Below are 23236 nucleotides of genomic sequence, written 5' to 3' on the forward strand. Positions count from 1 at the left end.
GCACTTGATTCAAAATTTTCATGCTATGAGGATTTTAAAATGCTGGACTGGCAGTAATTGTTCTCAATATATAAAGTGGGAGAGTCAGTGAATTTTATTGTGTTTCTCTGAGTTCCGTTATTTCAAGGTAAATGTTGGAGCAAGCTTGTTATTCTATGCTCTTTCCTGTGGGATATCACTTAACAGCTTTTGTTTGTTTTTAGAGGATTCAACAGTGAAAGGAAAACCTAGTGAGAGAAACAAAGAGAGAAAAGCAACCAGACCAGTGCGGAAAGTGCAAAAACTGACACGGTTGTCGAGTCCAGAGTCCAAACAAGGTGACTAGCTCTACTGTAGAGGGAAGACTGTCGCATGTCCTTCAGAGATGAGTTTTATCTCGAGAAATAAAGAAAAATTAAAGTGTATTGCTTTCAAAGTCTTCTCAGATGTGCAACAATGCTGTTGTAATGTGTTTGTAGACTGTATGCTGCACTGGGGATGTGTATGTTTTTGCTGTTGGTTGGTTGGCTGTGCACGCTTTTTTTGGTTTATTTTAATTTTCTGCCTTTCCACTTGCTGTGTGCACCTTATGGAAACTGCTGAAGGGTGTGTGTTTCTTGGGGGGGGGGGGGTATCTTTACGTATCTGTCAGGCTAACACAGACAAAAAGTAGCAATAGCTCTGTTCTGGATCCTGCTTCTGTTTTGCTTGTGTTGAAGCTGGTTAGTGCCTGACCTACAGCTCAGTGAATAAAGCTGTGAGGAGGAATGGAGGTGGTATTAAAATCAGTGCCAGCGCGACTTGCCGAGTTGCCCTGCTCCGTGAGGAGGGGCTGCAGTGAAAGCTGTTCTCTTGTATGATTTCTCAATGGGGAAGCAGAGAACAAGATGTCCTTCTGGCTCTTCTGTCTGTTGTTCTTCTACATCCTGTGTCAAGTTGTTGCTGTTCTGCACCTTCAGTTCTGTCTTGACCCATTCCTGGCTTTTTCAGTTAGTGAAAGAATGTAAAAACATATTCCCTGACAAGTCTTACAAATCTTGATATTTATAAAGGAATGTTTATTTCTTTTACCAATTAAGAATTTTTTTATTTTCACTGTTGTCTGACAGGTCCACTGTCTATTAAATAATATTAAAGTATTTAGAGAAGATGATGCAAGCACGTTACTGTAGAGCAGTGCCTTATACATGAAATTAACTACATGTGGAATTCTGTCAGTGCTTCTTAGTTTTCCAGTAATGTTAATCTTTGATATTGCGTGTAGCAAAAGAATTAGGAAGACTTCCACATCTGCTTCGTATTTGGTTTTAATTTTCATACAAATTAAGTAGTTATGACTCCAATCACACTACAGAGCAATTTTTTTTTTCTTTAAATACATGCGAGGTTAGGCATCTCTTGCGCTTTTTAAGGTTTTATATTTCTCCTTACGTACAGTGACCCATAATTGGTAAACACTTTGTTGAAGAAAAAAAGCTGCTTTAAAAAATTATTACAAAGGGTTTTTTATGGAGTGAATATGCGCTTCGGCATGCTGTAAATCATGAAGCTGCATGTGAATATTATGTGGTAATGAATGCTAATAGTTAAAAGTAAGTGATAAGTAAGGATTTGCTCCTTCCTATGCTGATCAATTCATAATTAAGGAACTATACTAAACTAACTTACATATTTGTGACAGTTCCAAGTGAGGGAGGAGCACATAGATTGCTGCAAGTTTTAATGGCAATGGTTATTCTCCGTAATGGATTAAATGTGAGGAGAATGATGGCCTGAAATCCCTAGAAGATAAGAACCAGATCTAAGTAGCATATCTCTGACGGTCCGTCCTCCTCCAGTCATAGCAATAAGAAACTGCTTAACATAGCCAAGGCTATAAATAGCCCCAGCTCATGTTCTGCTCCATTAGTGTGTTTTAGTTCAAACAGCTGACTTGAAATGGAATGTGAGATTTTACACTGCCTTTTTAAACACACGCAGAAGTAATTGAGAACAGTGAGTTCAGCAAGAGAACCCCATTGGTTGATACGTCTGTTTCAAAGAGGCTTGTAGTGACATGTTTCAAGTGACAGATTTATAAAATACTTGGATAATTTACAATGCAAGCACGGAGTACTGTTAGTAAATGAATGAATAGTGGGCTACAGACTTCTGACTGAATGGGTTTCCTCCTTCTGGTTTAAAATAACAAAAAGAAAAGAAAGGAGGTGGGTATTGAGGACTGGGATTACGAAAACACTCCTGGTCTGCTGTCCTGGATTTCGCTTGAAGTTGCTTTGGTACCAGGTCTTTAAAGTCCTGTTGGGCCCAGAGTACAATCCCTTTTTGTTTGGCTGTGTTGTGTTCATGCTGCAGTGCCTGGGTTTGTTTAGGCAGTGCTGTCAGAGGTAGAAGCTGAAATTGAATGGTTAGAAATCAAATGCAAATTGGCTATTCAAGTTAGGTACTTTTCTAGCAATAAAATACTGCTAAATGGTCTGAATTAGATTATTAATACTTTTCTTTTTTATATGCTGCTTTTCTCCAAAGCTCTTTAAGGTCATTATTTAAAAAAAAAATGATTAATAATATTGGAAGTTAGTGGGATGAAAGGTGAGTTGAATAAACCTAGCATTTAGTCTAACCAATATTCGGTAAAGATGCCACCATACCCAGTTTTTATCACTTAATTATATGTAAGATGATAAAATAATACTAATAACATTTTGATTGGGTTTCTGTCACCTGCAAGGTAGTCTGTTCTTGAATTAAGTATCAACTAATAGGGTTATATCTTAACTATTTTCAGTCATGGTACAGAAATCCCAACTAGGACAGTGAGTTAGCATTGGTGTAGAACAACTACTGCTTGGTACTTTTTAACCTCCTCAGAAGACTAGAATATCAGCTAATATTCTTTTAATATGCAGATGAATTGTTTTTTATCTCCCACCTTTATTTTTGTTCTTATTATTACAACATTTTAGATCCTTTTATCTTTTTTTCTTATTTTCCTTATTTAAGTGGAGATGAACAGCTTCTTCTCGGTCCTCTACAAATATTTCCCTTCTCCGCCAGTAACACTTGCTTATAGGTTTTAGACCTGTATAACCCTTTTTTTCTTTTTTTAAATCAGTTTTTGTAGGGCTTTAATGTGCTACAGTATGTGTTGGATTTTTACATTGTGTTATGCGTAGGCATGAAACACTGATAGTTGTGTGATTCAGCTGTTGAGTGCCTTCATGGTACATCACTGTTATGACTATTTTGTGTAACTGCAGCCATACCACTTATGCAGAACTAAATGGTATAGAAACGATTAATGGTTGCAATAAATACTTTTTTGATATGTTGAAAAATCCATCTAGTGCTTGACTTCTATTTATTACTTACTGTGCAGGTGGAAACTATGTAATAAGTGCATCCTCCTGGCGGGAGGGACAAAAACTAGTAAAAAAGATACTGGGTCCAGCTCCCAGAATAGAACAGGACAGAAGAGCTGTATCTAGTGACAGAACAGGACGAGAGAGAGCTGCCAAGTCTGGTAAGTTGTACTTTTATCACTGAACTTTTTTCAGTTTACTTAATTCATTATGTAACATTGCATGTCTGCAGAATAAAGTAGACTTCTGAGATAGAATGTAATCAGTTTCTTAGTAATATAACTCCTATTTTTAACCTGGGATTCGAGGGGGGAGAATTTTGCTCACATCCATGGTTGGGATGCGTAACCTCTCTTCCTGGGTGGATTATGAACTTTTCTTGGTGTCATGGGAAGCCTGCCCTGCGCATGTGACTTGAGGGGCAGTACATGCTGTGAAGGTGCTCAGGAGCTTTGGAAAAGATGGGAAATAGGTTGCAACCGAAAAAATGGATCACCTGCAATCTGTCTTTGTCTCTTGAAGCTAGTGGGGAAAGGAATGGCTAGCAGTGGTCCACAGGACAGACAAATTTTCCAGATGTGCTGCATATAATATGTAAGCTATGGCTGGGCATCCCTGTTTTACCGCAATTGTGGTTCTTCCAGACACTATATAGTGTCATCCATGCGCATCATGAATCTTCATTGATTCCTCCACCAGCCCTTTTCAGAATTTATCCAGAATCTCAGACAGGGCGAGTAAGGGATGGTGGTAGCTGCTGTGCTTCTTATGCCTGTGTTGTGGTTTAACCTCAGCTGGCGGCTGAGCACCACATAGCCGCTCCCTCACTCCCCACTCCCAGTGGGATGGGGGAGAGAATCGGAAGAGTAAAAGTGAGAAAACTCGTGGGTTGAGATAAGAACAGTTTAATAATTAAAATAAAATAGTAGTAATAATAAAAGAATATATAAAGCAAGTGATGCATGATGCAATTGCTCACCACCCGCTGACCGATGCCCAGCCAGTCCCCGAGCAGCAGCCCCCCCAGCCAGCTTTCCCCCAGTTTATGTACTGAGCATGATGTCACATGGTATGGAATGTCCCTTTGGCCAGTTTGGGTCAGCTGTCCTGGCTGTGCCCCCTCCCAGCTCCTTGTGCACCTCCAGCCTTCTCAGTCGGTAGAGCATGGGAAGCTGAAAAGTCCTTGACTAGTGTAAGCACTGCTCAGCAACAACTAAAACATCGGTGTGTCATCAACATTATTCTCATGCTAAATCCAAAACACAGCACTGTACCAGCTACTAGGAGGGAAATTAACTCTATCCCAGCCAAAACCAGGACAGCCTGTGAGGTGGTGAGGCTGGTAAGAGTATAAAGGGTATGAGCTCAGTCTAAGCAAAGGCTGCTATATTCAGACTATGACACTGAATGAAGCAAAAGCACATTTACAGTGAGATTTGCACTCGTCCCTCATCCTCACTTTTGCAGCTGTTTCAGTGATGGCATGTAATTTCCCAAATTTGATTTTTCCCTGAAATATTTGACAAGTCTTATTCTTCAGCAGGCTGTATTGGAAGGACAGGTTCAGATTCTAGACTGGATGTTACCCATAAAAACTCTTCAAGAAGTTCTGAAAGGTCAAGAAGTAAAGTACGGTCTGAGAATAATCTGAAGAAACTGGAAGCTGCACTTCCAAATGATAACCAAGAAGATCATGGCTCTGTAAATAAGGACTTCCTGCCCGTGGAGATACGTGGAATTCTCGATGACTTGCAGTTAGATTCCATGAGTACAAAGCAAGAGAAAGATGTGGAAAAGCAGAATCAGAAATCTGTTTTGCCTACTCAAAATGCCAGGAGCCACAGTCCAACCAAAAGGAAACCGGACAAGATAGCTGCCAGTGAGGAGCCTCAGGTGATCTCTAAGAAACGTCACTATGATACAGATGAGGTTCGTCAGTACATCATCAGGCAGCAAGAGGAGAGGAAGAAGAAGCAGAATGAAGAGAAGAAAGCACAAAAGGAGGCAACAGAACAGAAGAACAAAAGGCTCCAAGAGCTCTACAGAAAGCAGAAGGAGGCTTTTACTAAAGTGAAGAATGTGCCTCCTCCTGAGCCTTCAGCAGCGAAACGGTTACAGGAAACCTATTCTAAACTATTGCTAGAACGTACATTTTTAGAAGAGCCACCTCAGCTGCCTACGGTGCAGGAAACACAGGTATAGCTGATTCACTAACTTAATGTGTTGCAGTTCTTTGCAGGAATAGGAGGTCATATGTTTAGGAAGGTCATGACTTGTCCTGGTGTGGTTGTCAGTTAAGAAAAAGGATACAAAGAAAACTGTGTAGCTTTTGCTTAAACATAGTGGTTTCGATCTGGAGCCTCCTTGCTAGCGGCTGCTTTTCACCTTTCTTTCACATACTAGAAAGGTGAATGGAAATCATCTTTCTGTTATAAATAGAAGCAGAATTCTGGATATTAGCTAACAGCAGCTATAAAGGTTGGCTCTTAAACTGTAAACACCAGTCAAACCATAAATTGAAGAGCTTTGTCTGAAGTTGCTTTCAGTCAGTGGACAAACTTTATCAGCAGTGAGTTAAAATAAGTTTGCTAATCAGAAACTGAATACGGAAGAAGATTAATATATGGTAAAAGACTAATATCAATTTGATGTGTTCAGATGAACTAGTTCAGTATATGAGCAAAGCTTTTTTCCCCAGTGCATTCTGCTGAGACAAAAACATAAATGTCTTGTGTTTTTAAGTCTTTGTGTGGTAGGAAAGATGCGATACTACACTGAGAAATGTAAGCCTTTTCAATTTTAATGAGACAAGAGCTTCTAAACTCCTGCAGACTTTTGAAAATGCATTTTTCTGGTTCTCTTCATTTCTAGCCCAGACCTGGTTATCAACCGTCTGGGGAATCCGACAAAGAAAACAAGGCTCAAGAGCGTCCTCCTAGTGCATCTTCAAGTAGTGACATGTCGCTTTCAGAACCGCAGCAGCCGCTACTGAGGTGAGACACTGTGGGCCTTTTGAGAGAGAGGAAGATACTCTAGTTTTCATCTCTGAGAGGTGAAAATAGACTAGGCTCTTAAGTTCATGTTCTAGCGAGAGTAATTGTCTTTATGGCAATTATAACGTTTCCTCGCAGTAAAGAGGAAGCTGATGCAGGAAAGCATATGAAAATTTTGGCTATGGGTATTGAGTTAGCCTGTAAATAAATAAAGTGAATGGTGGTTGCTGTTAATCTTTTGCTGACATCAAGGAGATGTACATTTCATATTAGGAGACTATATTTCCTCTGCCATTGCCATCAGGCAAAAGAAGCTGATCGTATGAATATGTCTGTTGATTTTTCTTATTTGATTTGTTCAGTGTTTCTATTTAATCTATTCTCTTGGATTCAGGCCTTTAGTTACTGTCTCTAAAGTACCAAAACCCTCTGCTTCTGCTTGGAACTAGCCTTTCCCTATTTCCTTTCATGCTGCTTTCCCCATTTTTAACTGTTCAGTGTATTACCAAAGTTTTTCTTACTGTAAGTCAAGGTGCCTAACCAAACACTTAAATATAACCAACTAAAAATCATCGTTTCTTGCATATCCTTAATATCCCTGTTGTGCAAGTGTGTCTTCATTTTTAATTACATAATGAATGTCTGCTGCTTAAATATGTACTTGCTTCATTATCTGTACCTTAACTTGGTCAAATCCACACTGACTTTGTAAATTCAATGAGACCTGTTTCCTTTCTGGAAAAGTTCAAGGAAGCACTAGGAATGCTATGTAGTACTGTGTATAGAATAGGCTGCTAAACTGTATGGTAGTAAATATTGTTAGTGTAACATTGTAAGGAAAAAGGTAAGTACTAATAGTAGGGGAGAGATGAGACTTAAAGGCTGTGTAAGTTATTTGCAGAGCCTCATAGTAAGCAGAGAAGCAGTTTTTTGTGAGGGACTTTCCAGGTTTCACAGTATTCAGAATACGTCCAAGTGATATTAGCGAAGGAAGGTCTCTACAGAGCTCCTGTCATGCAAATGGGAGCTATCTGGAAATAAAAAAGATGTCTTACAGAACTTTAAACATCCTTGTATTCCCAGTCCTCCTTTTCTCTAAGTGTTCTTCATGCCTACCCTAAGTGACAGCTCCAGTGAAACATGGGCTGGGTTCAACTGGAGGGGGAAGGCTGGGGCTAAGAAATTCCGAGGGGGGGGGAGGGAATGATGTTTCCTCCCTTTTGAAGTCAGGAAACTTTTGGAAGAGACTTACTGCTGCTGCTGAAAACACTCAGCTTGTTACAACTCTAAAGCACACAGTACACCCTAAACGGCATTTCAAATTTGGAAGGTGCTGTGTTGTTTGGTTTTTTTAAATAACATTCTGTAACTGTTTACTGTCCCATTCCCTGCCCTTCTGATTCCACCAAAAAGTATTTCTTCCTGAAAAATAAATTTGCGGCAATGATACTTTCATCTAAAACAACAGTACTTGTATAAGTCACCAACTTAAATGTTGACTATTCATTTCAGGAGTGATTTGATGGAGCCTCCATGGGTACAGCCAGACAGGTTGAGCCCAAGAGTCCAGCTCTCTCACCCGCAAGCTCTCATGGGCTCAAGTGGAGGCCCTTGTTCCCAACACTGGAGTCTGGAGCAGATGGACCTTTTGTCAAAGGAGTGTGACGCGATGTTGGCAGGCAGGAGGAGCCATGCTGTACCCATGGGATCGCTGACCTTGATGCCTCAGCCGTACCTGAATTCACCTGCTGCACAGCAAAATCTCGTGGTAAAACCTACTGCTAACCAATATAAGAGTAAATTAGATCGGATTGAAGCTTTGAAAGCTACAGCTGCTTCCCTTTCTAGCAGGATTGAAAGTGAAGCCAAAAAGTTGGCTGGGGCTGGTATCAATTATGGTACCTTGTGGAACTCAGACCATGAATTTATGCAAGAAAACCAGGATGATGGGCGGTGGGCAAAGGCTGTGAGTCCTCCTGTGAGAGAGGAAAATGAAGATGCTTTTTCAGCCAGAATTCAAAAAATGTTGGGTACCTGTGTGTCTCATACAGCCTTTGATGACAGCCTTCCTGGGGTAGGCAACCTTAGTGAATTTAAAAAGCTCCCTGAGATGATCAGGCCTCATACTGCTGCAGTCAGCCTTGGAATGAGGTCCCTTGCTGCTAAGAGGCATGAGGGGATACTAGGACATTTATCTAAGAGACAGACTGACTCCCCGGGCCGTGAAAACCAGGCTTATGCTCTGAACAAAGCTGTAATTCCTCATGAGTCCAGCATCGACTCCATCAGCGAAGGGCCTCTACTGAGTGACGGAAGCCTCTCTGAAGAGGAAGGAGGCCAGCACAAACAATTGCCACTGAAGATGCTGGAGACATTAAAAGAGAAAGATTTCTGCATTCGGGAGAGAAATGCTTTTGAGCCCATAAAGGAGTTTCAGAAAGAAGCTGAGAAGTATTTGCCACTTTTCACTCAGACAAGTGGTGCACACAGCAAGGGGCCATGGGAAGAACTGGCGAAGGGAAGTCCCCACAGTGTCATCAACATCTTTGCGAAAAGTTATCAGCTTCATGGAAAAGGTAAAAATGGAAAAATCTCTCAAAGCTCTCATGAATTACTGTTTTCCCCAGTCTTACAACTCCTTACACTTTATACTTCACAGGTAAGGAATGTGCTTTTAGATGTCTCAAACATGAATCTGTGTAAGGCTTTCTCACTTGACTTTCGGATGATAAAAATTATTCCCCCCCCTCTTTTGCCTTCTTGTCTAAGGAAAAAAAGAATTTAAAAAAAAAACCCCACACTTTTGGGCTGGAAGATGATTATTTTTGTATTAGATAGCTCTGTATTTCTAGATCGGTAACTAATTCATATGCTGGGTTACATGTATTAAGGACACCCATAGTTACGGAATTGTGAATGTGAGGTTTATATTTATTGTATCCAAAATTGCATACTAAATCTAAGTTGCCCAGAGTGCGTTTGGAAATGGTTCTCTCACCATGGAGAACAGACTCTCTGGATTGGAATGTGCATCCTCCTACTATATATGCACTCCAGATCGTCTGCAGTAACACATAATTCTTGTTTCAGTTAAGGCAGAAAGATGAAATGCATGCTTTATGCAGCACTTACTTTGTGGCATAAACATAAGCGCTTACATGTATCCTGAGATCTTGCTACACAAGAATAATATAGCTTTACTATATTATTAGAAACATGTAACTTCATTGGATGAATTATGTGGACTTGCCTTTTGCATCTTTGCTCCCATGAGTTATTCGATAATGTCTTGAAGTAGTGTGACGATTGAAACTCTTGTAACAATATTTGATTTTGAGAAGGTAAAGTTTTGGTGTATCAATAGGGGAAGTCTCTTGCTTAAATGAGCCCATTTCAAGTGTTAGTGTCTTAGGGCATGCTTTACAAGTGTCTCATGCAGGGTGCTTCATTTGGCTTTTGTTTTTTGTACAAATTTATTCTTCATTTTATGAGTACTGTTTCTCTTGCCTTGAGTTCCTCATTTTGAGGAGGAAAGTTTTCTGAGAAGTTGGTTTTTATCTTGTGCTTTTTCTTGATTCTTTTTTCCATCATTTTATTTCCCTTAAACGTGATTGCATTTAAATTTTCTGCAGATGGCTCTACTCTCAAGCACTATGCTCTTCAAGAATGTTTTAGCTGTAGTGTGTTAATGAAGTAGAGTATTCAATAACTTACAAAAAGAGGAAGACTGTGCTTGTTATGTTGTGTTAAAACTGCCATGGGATGGCTATACTGTTGTTCTCCTGATGTTTTTGTATTTGAAAGGAAGTCTCTGTAACTCGTGGTTCGGAACATTTTAATTTCTGCAGTTTTAACACCTGTTTGCACATTGCATTTAGTATCATTTTTGTCTTTTCCTTTCTTTGTCTACACTTTAGCGTTTGATGAAAGGTCGAATGGAGGATCTGCCCTTCTGCGCCCTTTACTCCCTGCCATGAGCCCTCCAGAGAGCGTGGTTTCTTACGAAGATGATTTTGCCTCATCGCAGGGAAGTGGCACTTTAACAGACAAAAAGATTGCACGTGACCTCAGGTAACTGTGTGTTAGGTTTCTTGTAAAAATCAAAATGCAGAATTTGACAGAACATAGTTAATGCAAAATTTGTTTCATAATATGGTGGTTATCTGTTCTGTTATACTATATTGTAATACTAGTGAAAGTGATCAGGTATTTCCTTAGAACCTTGCAGTTAATATAGCAAGCAGCATGGTTAAGACATAAAGATTCGAGTCAAGTATTCCTCATCTGTATAATTTTTGTTCTTCCTTAGTCTGGCAGGTAGCTTTAGGCTAGGTTCTTACCCTTTGTAGTCAGGTGAAAGTAAGTTGTTGGTTAGTCTTCGTAATTTAGAAAAAAGAAAAGATATTTGAAAGTGTTAAAATACCTTGAGTACTTCAAAACTTTGTAAAAAGCCTATAATTGCTTTCAGTATGGGTTCAGTAATGCTTAGTAATGGATAATAAATTGTCTGTAAGAACTTTTAAAACCTTTTGTTCAGACTAAAATTTGATGACAATAAATCCTAGACTCTCTATGTTACTACTGAATTCATGTGGCTTCCTGAATTTCCTAAGACCCCTTTTTTTGTAATGAAATATGTTTACATCTTTTGGGCACCTTGGGGAAGGCCACAAGTACCGTGTTTATATGGGTGGTACTTTACCTAAGAAGAAAGAAAGGAAGGTAAAAGGCACTTTGCACACTGAAAATGTTGGCTGCAAAAAATGCTTTCCTTCTAATTAAACTTCTCGATAGGTCTTCTGTTGGTATTATTTAGTATATGGTGCATTACCCCCTTATCTGCAAATCTTTCGTAATCTTATATTGGAAATCACTCATATTTCTGTCAATTTATTGATGTTATCTGTATGCCTAGAGATTATCTAAAATGCAGCCATATTCAGAGTCATTGTTATGTTGTTCAAGTCTATAGTCAAATATCTCTTAAGAGTTAGCATTGGAAAGGATGGTTGTTATCCACCTTTTACTGTTTCATATTATCGGAAGTATGTTTCAGTAAGTTCAATATCATGTCAAACTTCCTAATGTTTTAGCTGTCATAGTTTTTAATCTCAAAATCAATGCTTTTCAAGATGGGCTAATTAGTGCAGTTTTAGCCATCTGTCTCTAATTTAAAGTGTGGTGGATTTCTTGTGCACAATGTAATGGGGCACAATGTAACGGGGCAGTTGGAAGTCCTTAGTTAAGCACTGTCAGTGTGCTCCTTTTTAGTGTTGCTGGCAGCAGTAATTCAAGCATTCAGGAAGAAGTTCCTAGTAGGAAGTCTCCCCATGAACCTCGATCTGTAGCACTTGCTTCTCAGCATTCATCTGGACCACGGTCTGCAGCATCTTCTCGCTCATCTGCTTCCTCTAAAAAGAGAGGGAAAAAGGAACGTAAGTGCAGTACTTGACCGTAGAGTATTTTTTTTTTAAATGAGGTTTTAGGGTTTTCTTGTTATGAAAATTGCAGTCTTTCTACATATCTGGAAACTGTAATCTAATACTGATAGGATGATTTATTTATTCCTCCAGTGATTCCTTCTTAAATTCTTTTTGACTGATTATTCTCTGACCTTAAAATACAGTCATCTAAAATTAAATAAGCAAGAGGTTAACAGCACTGAAAATTTTTCCTTACCTAAACCAGCCTTCTAAGAAATTAGTTAATCTTAATATCGTGTGGCAACTATCCTCAGATTCTGTATTGAGGAAACTCCAATAGGCTGCTGAGAAATCAGAGCTATGGCCACATTTATGAAGGTGACAAGTTTGCCTGTATGCTTCATCTTTGGATCACAGGCAGTTTTCCTAAGTGCACAAATTAATAAATACGCTTCTTCCTAGAGTAACTTGTACATTACAAAAACATGAAGAAACTTGAGATGTGGTACACTCTTACTATATAAGCAATGGATAACATAAGAAAAAGCTAGGTTTAAAGCGTATAAAAGGTGAGAACAATAAGATTGGGTGTTCCAAATTATCTCTCTCCCTTTTTTTTTCAAAATTCTCTAGCTTACCCAAAGAAAGCTAGGCTTTATTCTGATTATCAGTATTGAAGAGTCAAATGCGTATTTTCTTTATTTAAACCAATAGTGTGCTGAAATGAAAGCTGAGTGACAGTTTTGTTGACAGTGGACACAATATGCAGAAGAGAGCTTAATTTCCTGTAGGAAGCTGCCAAATTTACATTTCTTGCTCGTTGGATTTATAGACTTCTAACTCAAAGGCATCTTTAATTGGGGAAAAAAGTTCTCAATTATTTGTTTTGGGGCTCCTGATGGCTAAGATATTCATACCAAACATAAAATTTTGGCAATGTTGTTGCTTCTTAGGGTTGGACTCTTTCAATGGAAGTTCTCACCGCTTTCCCGTGGAAGAAGATAAAATGTTATCTGAGTTAGAGTGGGGATCCCAACAGGCAAAGAAGTCCTTATCGAGTAGCAGAGTTTCTAATAAAGATCATGAGCAGAACCCAGATACAGACAGCACACTGGAGAACTTGTCTGGACACTCCCTGATGAGGTAACATGGAACATATGTTACAAATATAACAAATATAACTAAGCTTGGTAGTGTTATGGCATGTTATAAAAAATGGCTGTGTCTTTGGATATGCAAAAAGAAAGTCACAGAAATGATCAAATGTTAGTAAGATGGGCATGCAGAAAACATTTTTTCCCTGTATTTTAAATATGAAAGCCTAAAGTAGATGTCTGTAGGAAGAGAAAATACGAAACAGTGATTCCTCCCCAAATGACCCCTCTGTTTTTTTTAAGGATAACTGGCCAATATAGGTATCCTGTCAGGTTCAGTACCTTACGCATTGAAACACGATTTTTGTTTTCTGTTTCTACAAATGGTCTGTAAGAAGTGGAAGGAAAAAAAAAAAAGCTAGTCAACCTATGCAGTCATCTTGCTCTTTTCAGTAGGATCCACAGACATTTTTGGCTAGACTTGTATACAGCTAATACTCATAAGCCTATCCAGCTCTGTGAGATGATGCTTTTTGAGAGATGAACTGCACCTCAGAAAAGAGTATAGAAGAAGAGAAAAATTATTTTTCCTGTTGCATCCTCTGTGTGTCTACCTATGAATGCAGTTTATTTTCTGCTAACTGTGCAATGAAGATGGTTACAAAATACACTGAGCTTAGTTTTCACTGTACTTTTTTTCTAAAAAGCAACAAATAATATGAATGGTCTTTCACTCATTCTGTGTTGGTATAGAATGGTTCTGAGGTACTGACTTATATTGGTGACATTCACTGATATCCAGTATTGGGTTTGAAAGGTCCTGTGACCTCCTAAGATGTGCTAAGTGAAGCAGAACATCTTCCTAAGGGATTTAAGCAGCCACTGTTAATCCTTTTTGGCTTAATAAAATTGGAATAGTAAATTTAAGAAGTGTCTGCATCATTTTCTGTATGTTTGGGAAGAGATGTCTTTAACTTTCTCTTAAGAAATGTTACTAACTGTTTAAGTCAAGTTTTGGCCTTCAAGCATTTAATTGCATTTTGATGAAAGAGATCGAGACTCAGGGCAGTGGCTTATCACGTTCAGTTGCATCCATATGCTGATAGTAACCTGTTTACTTTTTGAAATACTGTTCATCGTATTCTGATACCAAAATATTGCCCTAATTTCCTGTGAGTAAAACAAAGTTCTTCACTCAGACTCTCAAAACAGATGTGTAAATGCACATGCAGGTGAGTGCATCCTGACTTTCTCATGCCAGGTTTGTAACAGGTGGCATTGAAACTCCTTGTGTGGCCATGTAGAACATGTAGATACTATGGGTTTTTTGGTTTTTTGGGGTTTTTTTTGTGTATGCTAGCTAGGTTTAATACTTGGGGGAAAAAGGGGGTGCTCTAGAAACTTGACCCTAAACTGGGATATAGGTACAAAACCCATCTCAGGAGGCCATCTCCTAAAGGCAGACTGGGCCTGTGCAAACCATAAAAGACTGTGCCTTTTGTGTGGATCTGTTTGGTATATATAAGTGGAAGAACTAGGTTATTGCTTTATTGTTTTATCAAATGGCTGAATTTAGGAGAATATTGACTCTCTTCTTTTTTTGTTTTACTGTCAGTTTCTCAGACAAGGGAAGATCCCAGAAGACATCGACTTCTTCCCCATCTCCTGGTTCCCAAAAAATGTTGCAGTTTGATTCTATAGGCAATACAGCAGAAAGAGTCAAGTCACCTGCTGGCTTTTCTGGAAGTACAGCGTCAGGGCTGAAGCCTAACGTAGCCTTCCCTGACTTGAGTCTGGGAACTAGTAGGTCTGTAGCAGGAGCAGCCTCAGCGAGCGGTGAGTTGTTTTGTTAAAACCATACTAATCCCCAACAGTTTTTTTTTTTTTCTTTATTTTTTGATGTGGGGCACTGAAGTCTATGGAGGTTCACTAGTAAGTCTTATCCTGCAGGATGTATGCGATTCTCCCCTGCTGGTCTTCAGCATCGTTTATCAGCAGAGTTGAACTACCTTAGTGCTATTGAGGAGTCTGTGCGACAGCTTTCAGACGTAGAACGAGTACGAGGCATATCACTTGCCCAGCAGGAGAGCGTTTCTTTGGCTCAGATTCTAAAGGTAATGGCAAAATGCTTCCTTGTCTTAACCTTCCTTTTTTTATTTTGCAAGAAAATTAATCAAATTAGGGCGAGTTATGCTTTTGTTAGCAATGCAGAGAAATCGTAATGGGCATGATGGAGCATCTCTGATTAATGTCAATCTTTTAGGATTAATGTCTGTTATCTTTCTTATTTTAAGTTGACACCAAGGAACTGGTGACTCTAGAATATGTGTCATTTAACATACCATTAGCTGGAATCACTGCTTTGGTTGTGTACTTCAGTAAAATAAAAACATTATTATTTACTGGTTTTGATGTTGGGTCCCAATGCCATTCAGTGTAGTTGTTCAGGCTGGATCATTTGCCTTATTCCATGAAAAGGATATTTTTGGTTGAAATTTCCTTATGTTGACAAGATTGCTTGTTCTAGTTTGTTGAATTAATTGGTCTCCTAAATCCTCTTTTTTTCTACACTGTAGTGGAAGAGTATGGGGAATGCGCATTGTCTACTGTCTACTTAAAAAGGGAGAGGGTCAGTCAATAGGCTGAAAATTTTACTTTAGCAGAAGAGACACCACCAGTAGAGTAGATCTAGATCCTTCAGAGGTAGTTGCAGCCAGTGGCTAAGGCAAAAAAGGTCTTTACATTTAACTTGCGTGATTAAAACTTGTTTTCCTAATCTGTAGGCACAGCAGCAGCGCCATGAACGGGACTTAGCGCTTTTGAAAATCAGGGCTGAACAAGAAGCTTTAGAAAGTCAGAGACAACTGGATGAGGCAAGGCAGAAGGCAGCTCAGGTAATGCTGCCCTTCAAAAAATGTGGAGTGTGTAAGAGGCAAAATGCTGTAAGTAAATCTGTGCCTAAGAGTATTCTTAATTTGAAGCTGTGAACATATGGAAATGGTGAAGGGGTTTCATATAGCTGAAAAAAGCTCTTGGGGTCAATTTCAAACTTTTTTCCCCCAGATTTTGAGAAATAAAACTGTACTTATTATAGCCAGAAAATTTTGAAGAGCTGAACTGGCTGTGTTTTCTGCATAGGTCCATGCAGAGTCACTGCAGCATCTGGTCCAGTCACGGCAGGAGGCTGTACAAGAGACCCCATGCAAGGCTGCAGCCAAGCAGGCAGAAACTGCACTTCTCACTACAGATGCAGCTCACCAGATCCGTGAGGTGAGGTCCTGAGCGAAAGGAAAAAGCTATTCTGATTTCAGTATTATTTTGAATGGGTTTTTGCCTCTAGGTTATTCTCTGTTCAGTGTCATTCTCAGCGCAACTTCTTCACCTTCGTAACATGACAAACAATGGGACTTTAAAGGAGCTTTTGTGGCATTACTACTTAGAAGTCAGTTGGCAGCCTTAAATCCCTGTTCACTATTCTTATGATCTTCCAGCGTACAAACTGTTAAGAAGTTTTTGTTCTTCCAGGATAGATTGATGACAGTGAACACATCATCTTTAATTTGTTAGAGTTACACTCCATCAGGGATTGATCCTGTATCTGTTTCATATGCAAATTAAATTAGAAAAGCAGGGAAATTGCAATTTTGCTTACTTTTGAAAGGTAGGAGACCAACAAATAAAATAAATAATTAAAAAAAAAAAAGGAGGGGGGAGGAACTTCAGCAGAGCTTTTAACTTAGTACAGAGGTTGAAGTTTTCTTTTTGAGTCTCTTTTCATTCTTCTTGTGGCATACAGAATTTTTATCAGTTTATCATTTTTTATACTTCTTGTTCCCAACATGTAGCAGCTGTTTCACACACAGGTAAGAAACACGGTAACCAAAAAATGCTTCTGTTTCTTCATAGTTTAGCAATCGCAGTGACTGTGGATTAGGGTTATGGGATGGAGTGCAGAAGGCTGATAAGTATGAACATAACTGTTTCTTCACAGCTTATGCACATATTGGTGTTCAGCAAGGCTGTTTTTATGATGGGTGATGAGACTGTAGAATAATACTGATGTACTTGTTCTGGGCATTGCCAAATATATGAAGTTTTAAATAATTTTTAATAGACAAGAATGGGTTAGGTTAAAGGAGCAGAAAAGCTCAGGCATCTGAGATACAGGCGGTGGTTGTTGATAGTAGGAAGTGAAGTCTTTGATAAAGACAAAGAAACATTTGTAGTTTATAGAGCCGAAGTGGGTAGAAACCAGTTAAGAAACAAGGTAGAAGAAACAGAGACAGCTTTTACTGCGTGTAGGGTTTTAATCTCTTGTCTTGCTTTAAGTTTGAAGTCTGAGAGTAAGAGGTGCTAGTGGAGAGGTTGATGGGGATGACCTGCTCAGTGATGACAGGCTAGCAGAGCAGCTTTTCCATCCACGTTCACAAGTGACTCCTGATATTCAGTTGAACAGCCATTTGTTTTAACTGGAATGCAGCAATGGAAATGCCAGTCACCAATGTGCTGGGAATGTTTTTGGATGTACACTGTAATTTCTTACGTATAAAGGAATGGAGTTAATTTTCTGCATTGCTTTCAATTAGAAGTTTATCTTAAGCAAAAGAGATAATATAGCATGCTATTATACAAGTTTGTTTGCTTAGAGTTGACTGTTGTACTAATGAAGGATAAAACAGTGGGTGATGTATACAGACAATCCAATTAAAAAAAAACATTCACTTGTTTCTATAAAATTTGTATACATTAATTGAAGAATTAATGAAGAAACTCAGTATGTGTATTGGAAGTTATTGAAATACAGCTTATTCCTACCTTCAAAACCAACCGGAATTCCCTGCTCTGCAAGAGGCAGACCTTTGAACAAGAAGAAAAATACTAAATTCTAAAGCTTCTAAAAACCAGTGTTATCTGCTTTGATTTCTGAAGAAGTTCTTATTTCTAGTCAGGTACACAGTGACTGCCATACATTAAAAAGGATAATTTATGGCTATCTGTTGATTTAATGCTGCCAATTTTAGACCTGGCAGTTTGCATGATATTGGAACTTAAAGCTTCCTTTGGAGTGGAAAGAATATTTCTTGCTCTTTGAGCAAGATGCACTTCCAAATGAAAAAGAAAACACTGTTTCTGGTGTTTGTGGGTTGTTTTGGGTGGGATTTTTTGGGGGGTGTTTTTTGTTTTTTTTTAATGAATTCTAATGGTAAGTCTGGAATGTTTTATTATGTGGGGATCATTCTACTGATCACAGTTTGGTTAAGTTGATTAGAATGATGGGTAGTATCTTGCATGTCTGTAGTTACGTATCAATAATTCCACTCTGCATAAATTAAAGAATAAATAATAATAAAATGTATTTACAGAGCAATATGCACCTCCTACAACCAAAATTGACACGTATGTAATTACAAACCATCTTAAAACCGTCTTATGCGTTTGTTCAATAAATCAGTAAATTGCCTGCGAGAATGACTATTTTCTCTTTCAAAAACATTTTGATGCTGATAAGCTCATTGTATTCCTTTGTTTTTTATTGTACTCAGATGTCAGAGTTAGCACGAACCCAGATCTCAGATCCTGTGAGCGCTCCAGCTGCTCCAGTCACCACCTTGTTTGACCACCAGCGGCAGCATCATTCAGAGTTTATGAAACAACTGAGAGCCCGAACTGATACAAACAGGTTTTGCCTAATGTTTCACATCTTGGGAAGGGGGAAGTAAGATTTGTTAGGTTTTACTTGACCTATCCTTGAAGAAAATTTTAAGATGTCATAATGAGTGAGCATTTAAGAACAATTTAGATTCCATCTTTATGCCCTAAATAGTATACGCCAAAGATGACATTAACTGGTTCTGTGAAGCTATATATAAAAGAGTAGAAAAAGATGGTCTAAATGTTTTGTGGGATGATTTAACTAGTCTAAGCTTTAAGTGATCTTTTCAGAAATTTTAGCTGTTACTACTTCTAGTAAACTGATGAAAGCTTGTGAAAACTGTATTACTCTTTGATTTAAGACAATGCAGACTTACCCAAAACACTTCTCTTTCTCAGGATATGTGAGTCTGGTGCCATATCACAAGGTAAAGAGGAGACAGGTGACTCAAAACCGACATACTCACTGATGTTTGATAGTTATTCAGAGTCCTCAAGGTCAAAGGTTCATGATCAGAGGTAAGAAGAGTTTAGATTACACAGGGGTTTTTTGCTATAAATAAGAACTAAAGTACAAAGGAATATCAAGATATTTCCTTCAATGTTTTTTTAAAAAAGAGGGAAAGTCAATATTAAACCTTCAACAGGTAAACCTGTCTTATATTCCAGAACTTGAAGGTTTGCATGCCTACCAGAATTTGCTTTGTCTTTAATTAAAAATCCTACTACACTGTGGAATAGTGTAATAACTACCACAGTGTAATAGTATGTTGTGTGTTAATATCTTCAGTTTTGAATTTGCTGTATTTGTTCTAATTGGACACTTTACTCTTTCGTAACTTAAGAATAATTGAGTTCCACATCTGCTTCCTCATTCAGCTGAATTAGCAAGAGTCTAGCAACAGGTGAAGGGAAATGGTTATTCCCCTTTGTTCAGTTCTTGTGAGACTGTATCTGGAATAAAGTATCCAGTTTTGGGCTCCTGGACAGAAGACGTTAACACACTGACGCAAGTCTAGTGGTGAACCACCAAGGTGGTTAGAAGGCTGGAGTACATGATGTAAAAGAGAGGCTGAAGGAACTAAGCTAAATTAACCTAGAAAAGAGAAGGCTTAAGGGGACAGGGATCTAGTTGCAGTATCCTAAAGGTGGGTTGTTAGGGAACATGAGGCTAGACTCTTCTTGGAGGTGCACAGTGACATTCCAGAAAGGGAAAAATCATTAGGTAAAAAAAAATGCTCCCTGTGAGAGTGGTCAAACACTGGAATTGGGGGTGTAGAGAGGTTGTGGGATCCTCTGTCCTTGCAGGTGTTCAGAACTTGGACATGGCCTTGACTTTGGTTAGGTGAAATACCTTCAGAAGTTGTTGAGCTGAGATTATTCTGATTTCTGTGCTGTGGCCTACTTGCATACTTCTATTGCATCACCTTTGTAACCTAAAAGTTGCTTTGAGTCTCTGTTTATCTGAGTCTTTTTCCCTGTCCTAAATATTTACATTTTGTGCCCTGCTGATTTTGCTCTGTGTCTTTTTGAAATGGACTAGAACATAGACTGGAGCCTATGTTCTGAAAATGCAGTGCAGGAACCTGTGGAACTGCCTGCTCTGTAATGTGTATTACTTTCTATTCTGTTCTCTGTGTATCTGGCCATTTTGTTAGGGTTTGGGGGGTTGGTTTTTTTTTTTTCCACTTCTGCTTTGCCCTGGCTTGAGATTTTTACATGAAGTGCCTGGAGTGCTGCTTGCCTGAGGTTTAGATTTGACTCATTTCTGGTGTTACTTTTCAGTATCTTGCCTGTGTTTAATACTGGATTTTAGCGTTTTGTTTCCTGTTGACTTACCTGATCTAGTTAGGTCCCATGCAGTTTCTCACAGCCCTTCTCTGATTTTGACCAACTGGAATGATTTTGTCCTCTGTAGTGCTAACTTAAAACAGTATCGCTATCTCACGCATCCTTTTAAAAACTGTAAGGAGAGATGTTTGCAATGGTTTATCATCAATACTCATTGCCAGGTAAAGGGTGTGCATACCTACAAACCACTTGCGTTCTAAGGTAGAATAAAAATAACAAGTTCTGCTGTCAATCAGCAGCTTGATGAGGCTTGGAATTTTGAAGTAGCCAAGCTGCATTTTAAAAATAAAACCAAACCTCTGCATGTCGATTACAGCTGGGGTGTTAATCATGGTATGTACAGTAGTAATGTAATATAAATATTTTGAAATGTGCCAAGTAATTTTTAAGAAAAATTATCTCTTGATAACACAGTAGTACCAGCAGCCGCCAAGAGAGTCCTTCAGTTCCATCTTCTAAGGAGAATGAGAAAAAGCTTTCCCGTCGTGAAAAGATAACTAGCAGTATTGAAGAGCAGGCTCATACGGGTATGGATGATTCCTTGCCGAGTGATAGTATCTTATCGCTGCCAGACGAAAAAGGTTAGCTGTATTGTTTGTATGTGATGAATCTGAAGGTGGTAAAGGGGGAGGGAGGTGCTGTTTCAGAATTAGTTTCTGAAATAAATGAGGGAATATGTGTGAAGAAAGCTGAGCCCCAGGTGTATTGGTAGCGTCTTAAGAGGTAACAGAGGATGGCACAGGGAGATGGGAACCTTTGAAATTCTGCATGTCAGAGTGATGGAGTCTGTGGGCCATTCCACTTTCTGCTGTGCTATCTGTAGCCAGATGTTCACTTGCTGAATATGCAGGCTGAATGCCAAATGTTTCAGCAGCCCCAGAAATGTGTTTATACCTGTGTACAGAAGTCTGTTAGGTCTTTTGAAGCTAGATAAAGTATTTCATGATGTCCTCTAACTCAAGGACACTCCTTTCTAAACACTCATTTTTCTGCATTAGAGTAATTATCTCCTTGTCTTTACTGCCCCCCTAACTTTACTGAGGTGAAACAGAGTAAAACTGCATTCACGGTACACACCTGAGCGTAAAACCACTTCCCTGATTTCTCCCCAGATTCTGCTTCTGTTGCAACAGAGTATTCCCTGAAATTTGATGAGTCCATGACAGAGGATGAGATTGAGGAAAAGTCTTTTCGGTCTTTGCTGCCCTCTGAGAGTCATCGCAGAAATAACTTGGAGAAGAAGCGGGGTAATCGTGATGATTCTGATGAGGAAGTCTCCCCAGAAAAAACAGCTCTGTCATCTATCAAGGTAGGTCAAGCAACCATAGTTAAGGTAAATTAACTGAACTGAAATGGTTAAGCTGATGAGCTTCAAGTGAGCCGTTCTTAGTTGTGTTTGCAAACTGTAGGGTTCTTTTCCTCCCTGTGGTTCTTTGAGCATCTGAAAACATAGAATTGTGTGAATCATGCGGTATGTCACTGTTGTACAAGTGCGATGACTTGACTTACGGAACAGTCCGTCCAGGCCTATACCTGTTCTCTTGTGGCTTTGGAGAAGAGGAGTGACTTTTTGAGGTAGGTTATAAAAGCCCAGTGGATTAAGTATTCCTACTATGCCTACACACAGCTAGGAAGTACAAGAGGATGCTTCGTCTCTCTGGCCCAAGAGGGGAAGTCCCAAAACTGTCACGCAGCCCAGGGCAGAAAAAGCTGGTCTGCACAGAGCTCAGAGAAAAAACAGCTTCCCTTCTTACATCTGTTTTTGTGTGTGTGTATATCTTTGTATATGCACACACACTTTGTAATTTAAAAAAGCCTTGGAATTTCTGTATTATCAAATCATGCCAAATTTGTCTTGCCTTCTAGGAGCTAAGCATGCCATTCTCAGGGGGGCAAGATAGTTTCTCTAAATTTACCATGGAGATGGTAAGACAGTACATGAAAGAGGAGGAAATGCGAGCAGCTCATCAGTCCTCACTGCTTCGGCTCCGGGAGAAGGCTCTGAAAGAGAAGACCAAGGCTGAATTAGCTTGGCTGGAACACCAGAAGAAGTAAGGCAGCTCTGAATATACACTGTTGCTGACCGACCATTTTCTTGTACTTCTACTTGATTTTTTTTTTGTAAGATTTTGCTTCCACCCCAGCCCTCTCTTATTAAGTATCAATGGTTGAACTAGTCTTCTGACATCAGTAATCTATACAAATGTTATTGTCGCTTGGAAAGAACAGAACCCAGTTTGTAAGTGTGCTTTGATGTTTACATTGAATGCAGTTTGATAAAAGAGAATTTCATTGAAACAGTAGAACATCAGATGTTTGTTGTCAGTCAGAGAAGGTAGTTCGCAACCATTACTCTACAACTCTTAATTCAAGAATGTATAGAACTGTCAAACAGTTAGAATGTTATTTGCTTGATGTCTATCTGAGGTCATTTTAGTTGACTCAGGCCAAATTTTGTGAATCTGGGTACGTGTTGTCCTTAATTATTTGTTTCCAACCTAACATATGCTTTGTCCTGGAATGCCACTTGAAGTACCTAGTGATACTACTAAACAGCGGTGGCCAGATTTAATCAATAATACTTTTCCATGGTCACTCTCTGCATGAGAGTACCATTGTTCACTAGATGTTTTCTTTCAACTGCTTATCATTGTGGGTTTGATAAAGGATTGTGAGGTAGTGACCCACGTGTCCTTTCTTTTGTCTTTCTCAAATGGTGAGCATGCTACCTCTGCAGAACTTCTGCCCGTTCATATGAGATCTTGTATTACTGCACTGGCCTTTTAACTGTGCCTGTCTTTGACTAAACAGTACAAAATATTCCACTATAGAGAATGCCAATGTTTAAGTATAGGCATATACTCTTCTGCAGGTTAGGAAAA

The 23236-nt window shown here is 39.0% G+C and overlaps 1 protein-coding gene across 9 annotated transcripts in view; it reads left to right on the forward strand.

Moving 5' to 3' along the window:
- The window catches only part of CEP350 (centrosomal protein 350), an 82843-nt gene that overhangs the window by 25059 nt on the left and 34548 nt on the right, over nt 1-23236 (forward strand). For 5 of the 9 annotated variants that reach the window (XM_076339679.1, XM_076339680.1, XM_076339678.1 and 2 more), the window contains exons 8-24: nt 204-317; nt 3359-3502; nt 4882-5537; nt 6213-6334; nt 7847-8910; nt 10252-10405; nt 11591-11769; nt 12711-12900; nt 14467-14687; nt 14802-14965; nt 15635-15745; nt 15990-16121; nt 18395-18531; nt 18903-19022; nt 20769-20935; nt 21467-21663; nt 22221-22405. In XM_076339679.1, the coding sequence (XP_076195794.1) occupies nt 204-317; nt 3359-3502; nt 4882-5537; nt 6213-6334; nt 7847-8910; nt 10252-10405; nt 11591-11769; nt 12711-12900; nt 14467-14687; nt 14802-14965; nt 15635-15745; nt 15990-16121; nt 18395-18531; nt 18903-19022; nt 20769-20935; nt 21467-21663; nt 22221-22405 (4057 nt within the window). The remainder of the gene's footprint in view (nt 1-203; nt 318-3358; nt 3503-4881; nt 5538-6212; nt 6335-7846; nt 8911-10251; nt 10406-11590; nt 11770-12710; nt 12901-14466; nt 14688-14801; nt 14966-15634; nt 15746-15989; nt 16122-18394; nt 18532-18902; nt 19023-20768; nt 20936-21466; nt 21664-22220; nt 22406-23236) is intronic. The other 4 variants (XM_076339686.1, XM_076339683.1, XM_076339682.1 and 1 more) reach the window with 4 other exon arrangements.

The sequence above is a fragment of the Aptenodytes patagonicus genome, chromosome 5, assembly GCF_965638725.1.
Source record: "Aptenodytes patagonicus chromosome 5, bAptPat1.pri.cur, whole genome shotgun sequence".
Lineage (NCBI taxonomy): Eukaryota > Metazoa > Chordata > Aves > Sphenisciformes > Spheniscidae > Aptenodytes > Aptenodytes patagonicus.